This window comes from Triticum aestivum, chromosome 5B (assembly GCF_018294505.1).
Source record: "Triticum aestivum cultivar Chinese Spring chromosome 5B, IWGSC CS RefSeq v2.1, whole genome shotgun sequence".
Lineage (NCBI taxonomy): Eukaryota > Viridiplantae > Streptophyta > Magnoliopsida > Poales > Poaceae > Triticum > Triticum aestivum.
In genome coordinates this window covers 647672518-647680670 of record NC_057807.1, presented here as the reverse complement: position 1 = coordinate 647680670, position 8153 = coordinate 647672518, and the positions used below count along the sequence as shown (strand labels likewise).

At 41.8% G+C, this 8153-nt stretch overlaps 1 protein-coding gene across 1 annotated transcript; it reads left to right on the top strand.

Annotated features, from left to right (window-relative positions):
* Positions 1–5939: 5939 nt before the first annotated feature.
* Positions 5940–6396, top strand: LOC123117375 (basic blue protein-like). The gene is made up of 2 exons (XM_044538144.1): positions 5940–6128; positions 6235–6396. The coding sequence occupies exons 1-2, from the start codon at positions 5940–5942 to the stop codon at positions 6394–6396; spliced, it is 351 nt and encodes a 116-aa protein (XP_044394079.1).
* Positions 6397–8153: the final 1757 nt, after the last annotated feature.

The window sequence follows — 8153 nt, the reverse complement described above, 5'->3', positions numbered from 1 at the left end:
TAGAGCAAAAACTATCTAGCTCAAAAGATATAAGTGAAGCACATAGAGTATTCTAATAAATTCCAATCAACTGGGCTCCTCCCAAAAAGTGTGTACAGAAAGGATGATTGTGGTAATCTAAAAGCAAAGACTAATATCATACAAGATGCTCAAAGCAAAACACATATCATGTGGCGAATAAAAATATAGCTCCAAGTAAAGTTACCGATAGACGAAGACGAAAGAGGGGATGCCTTCCGGGGCATCCCCAAGCTTAGGCTTTTGGTTATCTTTGAATATCTTGGGGTGCCATGGGCATCCCCAAGCTTAGGCTCTTGCCACTCCTTATTTCATAGTCCATCAAATCTTTACCCAAAACTTGAAAACTTCATAACACAAAACTCAACAGGAAATCTCATAAGCTCCGTTAGTGTAAGAAAGAAAAACTACCACATAAGGTACTGTAATGAACTCATTCTTTATTTATACTAGATAATACCCCGCGCGTTGCTGCGGGACATTTTAGATTTTATGGGTATATTAAAAAACACATAGATAGGATGTAGGAAAAGCATCCAATGGAATATCCACATTTACATTTGAAATGTTGAAAAAAAAATACCATTTAATTTGTACAAACACGATGAGATTTAGCACCACTGTGGAAGCATTGAAATAATCCTAGTACACTCGGTCGACCTATAATGACTTCAACGTAGGCATTTTTTTTCACCTAAATGCAAATATTCAAACACGTGTATCAAGTCTTAAGCACTGAAAAAATAAAATGGACATAAAAATAAACTATGGCCATCTAATAGTAGAACCTAAAGCACACATGCAACCTAGTTGATAGTCTCATCAAGCGACACATGAGATGCCAGCTCAAATATATGTTCCAGATATCAAAGGCTTGATGAATAACATGCGTACGTACATACATATTTTCATGTATGTTGTTGCCTGAAAGTTCTATATTCTACTGTGAAGTCATCATGTCGATTCAATACCCAAATAGATGGTTCATGCGAGTGCATACATAAGAGAGAGAGAGACAGAGAATATGTATGTACGTATGAGGGAGAGAGACAGAGAGATGCAGGATTGTAGTTGCACGTAGTACGTTTCACCTGTTTTACTGTTTATTCCTTCCAATCAGCACCTTACATAAAATAAAACAAAATGAAGGGAGATGACAATGATCCATCGCTTCGAATTAAAGTTGTTTCATCTGTTCATTCCTTCCAACAATAATAAAGAAAATAAAATGAAGAGGGAATCAGAGCTTGTTGTTTCATGATTGCTGGTAGTTCCTGAATTAGAGAGGATTGTGGATGAGAAAGACTGACCGTACCTGCAGAGTTGCAGGTTGCGGCGCGAAATGACGCGGGTGGAGACAGAACAAATCCGCCTTCTAGAAAATGCTTCCTACCACGTACAAATCAGATCTTGCAACAGAAATTACATCATGATCACTCAGATTTGAGGAAATAGAGAGGAAGGAGAGACCACACCTTTTGGTGGGATGACAATGGTGGGAGATGTGGCTCGCCTGGATCTCTGGTTGACACCGGGGCACGGGGCGGCACGGCAGGAGCACGCGGGTATTTGGTGGCGACCCCCATGAACTCTGGCCTGGCAGAGGCGCAGCAGCATCGGCACCACCATCACTGCTGACGGTGAGGTGCGTATGGTAGCTTCGCAAAACTGATGAGGAAAGTATTGATTTGTTTGGGATGAAACTGGGCGGAGGAGACAAAGAACACTGGGAAATAAGGAGGAGATGAAAAGCGTCGTTGACAGATAAAGTGGGAGGATATTAATGAAGTAGTCCATTTGTTACTCTTTGCTCAGTGGAGAAGATGAAGAGAATCCATGGACTGCGGTAGAATACGAAAAGAGTTGTGGAAAATTAATCGCTTCAATAGGGAGAAATTGGGAAGACGTGAGACTGACACGTGCTACATTTTGTTTTCCATGGGCTTCCAGGTCGTTCACCAAACTAAAAGCAGCCACCTGGAACGTCCAAAACGTCTGTAGCACTGGAGAGCCGGTGGCACGTCGCCCTTTTCAGTTGCTAGTAACTAAAAGCTGATGTGGACGTGCTATCGATTTTCTTTTTCTCAGCGTGGGAAGATTGTGCTTAGCTCTCTTAATTGAAAAAAAAAATTGACGTGGTCTTGAGTGGGACTGCATGAGGTATGATGTGGCTAGATGCGATTGGATGATGACGTGGCTACGTTGCATGTTGAGATAAATCAAGTAGTGGGGGTGAACTTCTTAAGTATATAGGATTTGTGTTAAACCTACTGTATTCCAACTTCTCTATGGTTCATACCACTTAATACTAGCCATAGATGCATCAAAATAAGCAAACAACACACGAAAAACAGAACCTGTCAAAAACAGAACAGCCTGTAGCAATCTGTAACTCTTGAATACTTATGTAACTTTAAAAATCCTACCAAAATAGGAAGTGCTGGGCAATTTGTCTATTGATCTACAGAAAAACGAATCAATGCAAAAACACGTTTCTGTGAATTAATAAAATTATTTTCGTGCGCGCAAAGTTTCTGTTTTTCAGCAGAATCAAATTAACTATCACCATAGGTTATCCTATAGGTTCTACTTGGCACAAACACTAATTAAAACATAAAAACACATCTAAAAAGAAGGTAGATGAAAAATTTATTACTAAACATAAGCAAAAACAAAAATAAAATTGGGTTGCCTCCCAACTAGCGCTATTGTTTAACGCCCCTAGCTAGGCATAAAAACGAGGATAGATCTAAGTAGTGCCATCTTTAATTTTTAGTTTTTTAGCGGAGTCATGCTCGAATCCGGGAGGTTCTTTACGTTTCCCTTCATACTCAGAAATTTTTAAATCTAAAGAGTCCAACCGCTTATTGCAAAGAGTAATCAACATATTCATGCGGTGAAGATTTCCGCTAACACTCTTAAGAGGTTCAAGAGACTTTTGTAAGATTTTTGTTACTTCGCAAATCTTTTCAAACACTTGTGCTTCTTCTTGGGTAGGATGTGGCCCCCCTTTTTGAGGTAGTGTTCCCACTATTCCCTCTATAATTTCATGCGCAATACTGGGATCAATTTCAATAAAATTTTCTTTGGCAATGCAATCCAAGAGTTGTCTATGGGACATATTTAGCCCAACATAAAAATTGTAAAGTAAAATTCTAAAATTCACCTCTAGGGTGCAATTACGATAAGATTACATCATCTTATACCAAGCATCTTTTAAGTTTTCTCCTTGTCTTTGCTTGAAGTGAAGAACTTCAAACTCGGGAGACATAGGAGCGGATATGGGACTAGCCATGACGACGAGCAAACAAAAGACAAGCGAAAGAGAGAGGAGATTGGTAAAGAGAGGGCGAATAAAACGGAAAGGGTGGGGTGGGGGAGAGGAAAACGAGAGGCAAATGGCAAATAATGTCATGCGAGGGAGATGAGTTTGTGATGGGTACTTGGTATGTCTTGACTTGAGCGAAGACCTCCGCGGCAACGGCGCCAGAAATCCTTCTTGCTACGTCTTGAGCTTGCATTGGTTTTCCTTGAAGAGGAAAGGGTGATGCAGCAAAGTAGCGTAAGTATTTCCCTCAGTTTTTGAGAACCAAGGTATCAATCCAGTAGGAGGCTCCTCAAAAGTCCCACGCACCTATACAAACAAACAAGAACTCGCACCCAACGCAATAAAGGGGTTGTCAATCCCTTCACGGCCACTTGCGAAAGTGAGATCTGATAGAGATAATATGATAAGATAAATATATTTTTGGTATTTTATGATATAGATGGAAAAAATAAAGATGCAAATAAAAGTAGATTGAAAGCTTATATGATAAGAGATAGACCCGGGGACCATAGGTTTCACTAGTGGCTTCTCTCAAGATAGCATAAGTATTACGGTGGGTGAACAAATTATTGTCAAGCAATTGATAGAAAAGCGAATAATTATGAGATTATCTAGGCATGATCATGTATATAGGCATCACGTCCGTGACAAGTAGACTGACTCCCGCCTGCATCTACTACTATTTCTCCACACATCGACCGCTATCCAGCATGCATCTAGAGTATTAAGTTCATAAAGAACAGAGTAACACATTAAGAAAGATGACATGATGTAGAGGGATAAACTCATGCAATATGATATAAACCTTATCTTTTTATCCTCGATGGCAACAATACAATACATGCCTTGCTGCCCCTGCTGTCACTGGGAAAGGACGCCGCAAGATTGAACCCAAAGCTAAGCACTTCTCCCATTGCAAGAAAGATCAATCTAGTTGGCCAAACCAAACTGATAATTCGAAGAGACTTGCAAAGATAACTTAATCCCACATAAAAGAATTCAGGGGATATTCAAATATTTCTCACAGATAAACTTGATCATAAACCCACAATTCATCGGATCTCAACAAACACACCGCAAAAAGAGTTACATCGAATAGATCTCCAAGAAGATCGAGGAGAACTTTGTATTGAGATTCAAAGAGAGAGAAGAAGCCATCTAGCTAATAACTATGGACCCGAAGGTCTGTGGTAAACTACTCACAACTCATCAGAAGGGCCTTGGAGATGATGTAGAGGCCCCTCCGTGGTTGATTCCCCCTCCGACGGAGCGCCGGCGAAGGCTCCAAGATGGGATCTCGCGGATATAGAAGGTTACGGCGGTGGAAATAGTTTTTCATGGTGCCCCTCGATGGTTTCAGGGTACGTGAGTATATATAGGAGGAAGAATTAGGTCAATGGACGGTCGAGGGGCCCACGAGGGTGGGGGTGCGCCCACCTATAGGGGGCGTGCCGGGCACCCTCGTGGCGGCTCGCTTGTTTCTTGACTTTCACTCCAAGTCCTCTGGATCACGTTTGTTCCAAAAAGATCGCTCCCGAAGGTTTTATTCCATTTGGACTCCGTTTGATATTCTTTTTCTTCGAAACATTGAAATAGGCAAAAAAAACAGCAATTCGGGCTGGGCCTCCGGTTAGTAGGTTAGTCCCAAAAATGATATAAAAGTGTAAAGTAAAGCCCATAAACATCCAAAACGGGTAATATAATAGCATGAAACAATAAAAAAATTCTAGAAACGTTGGAGATGTATCAGTAGGTCATTCCAGTTTGTGCCAGGATGGTTAGTTTAGGGCTAATTTCGTTGATCAGGAGTAGTTGCAGAGTTTTCATGGAGGGCGTCTTTTGAGGTCATTGTCTCCGTCCCAAGTGCCCACAAGTTCTTGGTAAGTCTCACAAATTTTCCTCTCAATTTGATCCTTCTGAATCTCGCCGGGTTTACTGCTTCGTTAACCAATCGGGGCTCTTTTCTTTTTCAATTGTTCCAAATTAACCTAGCCTAAAATTCTTATATGAACACAATGCATTAAATTTTCCATCTTCTGAAATTCATTTAAACTCCCTTTAAAACTATTCCTGTCAATTTCAAATTATTTGAGACTAAACAATCGCAAATCATGGCCTCCAATCACTTTAGCATTGGTTGAAAAGTCAATATTAGGGACTTCTCCTTATAAAAAATAATTTTGTATTTTAAAATTTTCTTATTACAATTATATCATCTAATACTAGTATATATAAATATCTGATATACAACTAAAGCATCCAGGAAAAAGAAATATTTACTAAATCTTGAAAGTAGGAAATAAATGCATCCTCGTTCATTTCCATTAATCCAAGATCAGATTATATAAGTTGGAGGATTTGGTAGCATATACTACCTAATGTTGCATATCACAATTGTTGATTTGTCTCATTTAAGGCAAGATTCTCATTATTTGAGCACATTAAAACAATGATTTTAGCTGACCGCCTATATATATCATATGAGAAGGAGATTGAACGCAAGCCATCACTTGAGGAATCGACCACTATTTCATTATTATTTTTGGTTCTTCTGATCTTCGGTAGCAACAAGAAGTCAAGAGCAACACCATCAATGGCACGGGGAACCATGGTACCCACCCTTTTGGTGTTGCTTCTAGCCGTTTGCTACGCAACCACCGTCGTCCATGCCAAGGAGTGGACCGTTGGTGACAACAAGGGATGGAGCTTCGGCGTCTCTGGATGGGAGCGTGGCAAGCACATCCAGTCCGGCGACGTGCTTGGTGAGAACTCTAAAGATCAAGTGATTGGTTGTTCTTGATGTATATACTGTGTTCTGATCTGTATTCTTGTTTTAACTAATGCACGCAATGTTCAAGTATAACCCGAGTATGCACAACGTGGTGCAGGTGGGAGAAGGCGACTACAACTCATGCAGGGTCTCGGGCCCGTCGAGGACCTACACCTCCGGCAATGACCACATCCAGCTCGCCCGCGGAGGCAAAGCATTCTTCATCTGCAGCCTTCCGGGTCACTGCCAGCAAGGCATGAAGATCGCTGTCACTGCTTAATAGATATTGCGCATATGTGTGTCTTTGTATTTGTACTTTTTTACCAAGTCTTTATGGTGTGCTAGCTCATGATGAATTGGCTATAGAAGATATAAAATGATCCTAGTGCAGTGTATGCATCATGTTTTCATGGAACCTTGATAAACCAACATCTATTTGGACTAACTACTACAAATATACGAGTAGACATAAGTTTCCACCATTCAACCAACCATACTTTGAACATTAAGGGCAAACGATTATGAAGGTCTATCACAGTTAATTGAATTCAGAGTCTTTTTTAAAAGTAGCTCACCAAAAGTACAAAGCATCCCAATAATAATAATAATTACATAGACGTTCTTGGACCATCAAGCAACCACTACCGTCAGAACGAGCCGCTCACGCGCTGCTTGTCGGAGCTGGCCTGAACTTGTCGATTATAGCTGAGAAGTCTTCATACACGTGCCCTTAAGGACTAGTGCCTCGGAGCCCTAGTCATCGAGTAAATTTAACAAACTAGATCCGTCAATCCAGTAACATGGTCGACCTTCACATATAGGATATGCTCCTGCTTGGTCCTTATCGGATTGAGGGTAGGCTTTGGACTGCTCCAGATTTTAGTAGAGTTGTTTCAAACAGGGAAATCCCATTTGGCTCCCGAACACATCTAATCCCGATATCTAAGCCGATCAATGTTCTTGCGATTCTCGCTGCTTGTTGTATTAGGGTCCTATTTTCAGACGGGGGTCTTCCTTCTACTGGCATGTGGCCCACATCTGACCTGCAATAATTAACAGGAGCCCGTTTAGGGCGAGGGAACAGGCCTTTTTCACTATTTTGATCTTTTCAGAAAACTTTCGCATAAAATAAACTCCAGGCAAAACCATTTCACGATCTGACCCTTTTGGTAACGCCACAGGCCGTGGCGTTTCTTCTCTATTTAGAAATGCCGAGCTAGCTAGCGTTGCTTCACTTCATAAATAAATGGCAATATGGACAAGCTAGTAGAAACGCCAAATCCCTTAGCGTTTCATGCTTGGGCGGCAACGTCGGGCTCCCTTGGCGTTTCCAGCAACGCAGCATACTTTGGCGTTTCTACCCTGCCACGTAGCGTCTCGATTAGACCAGCGACGCTAGCTTGCTCGGCGTTTTTAAATAGAGATGAAATGCCATGATCAGTGGCGTTACTAAAAGGATCAGATTGTGAAATAATTTTGTGTGGAGTTCATTTTGTGTGAAAGTTTCTTGAAAGGGTCAAAATAGTGTAAAGAGCCGAGGGAACAGACGTTTGTTGCCGTCCTGGACTAGATGTGTGCATGTGGATTGTGGAGCTCATGCAGGCCAGCAGGGTCCCACGGATAGTAAATGCGTTCCTTCCAGACGTCTCTCTCCTTCCAACTTCTGGTTACTTAATCTCTCTCATCCTCTCGATGTTTCGGCGAGTGAGAAAAACTGGGTGGTCGGAGGCGGAGAGCATGCCAGCACATGCTAGCGCAGCGGAAAACTGCTGCATGGAGTGTCATTTTTTCTCAACCTAGCTACCGGAGTGCTCGCGTTCGTGGTCTACCTCGACTCCGGCGGCGGGAGCTCGTGGATCTGGCATCTCCCACGAACTAGGTTGCCTGAGCATGTAATCCGGCGTCCTCCTCGACTCTAACCACATCCAACGTGGTGGTGACGACTGTGAAAGATATGAAGCGTTTCTACTTCACCGAGGGAGCCGCGTGGTAGTTTATATTGATGCGTGGCAGAAGCCTGGCTTGACGTACAAGATT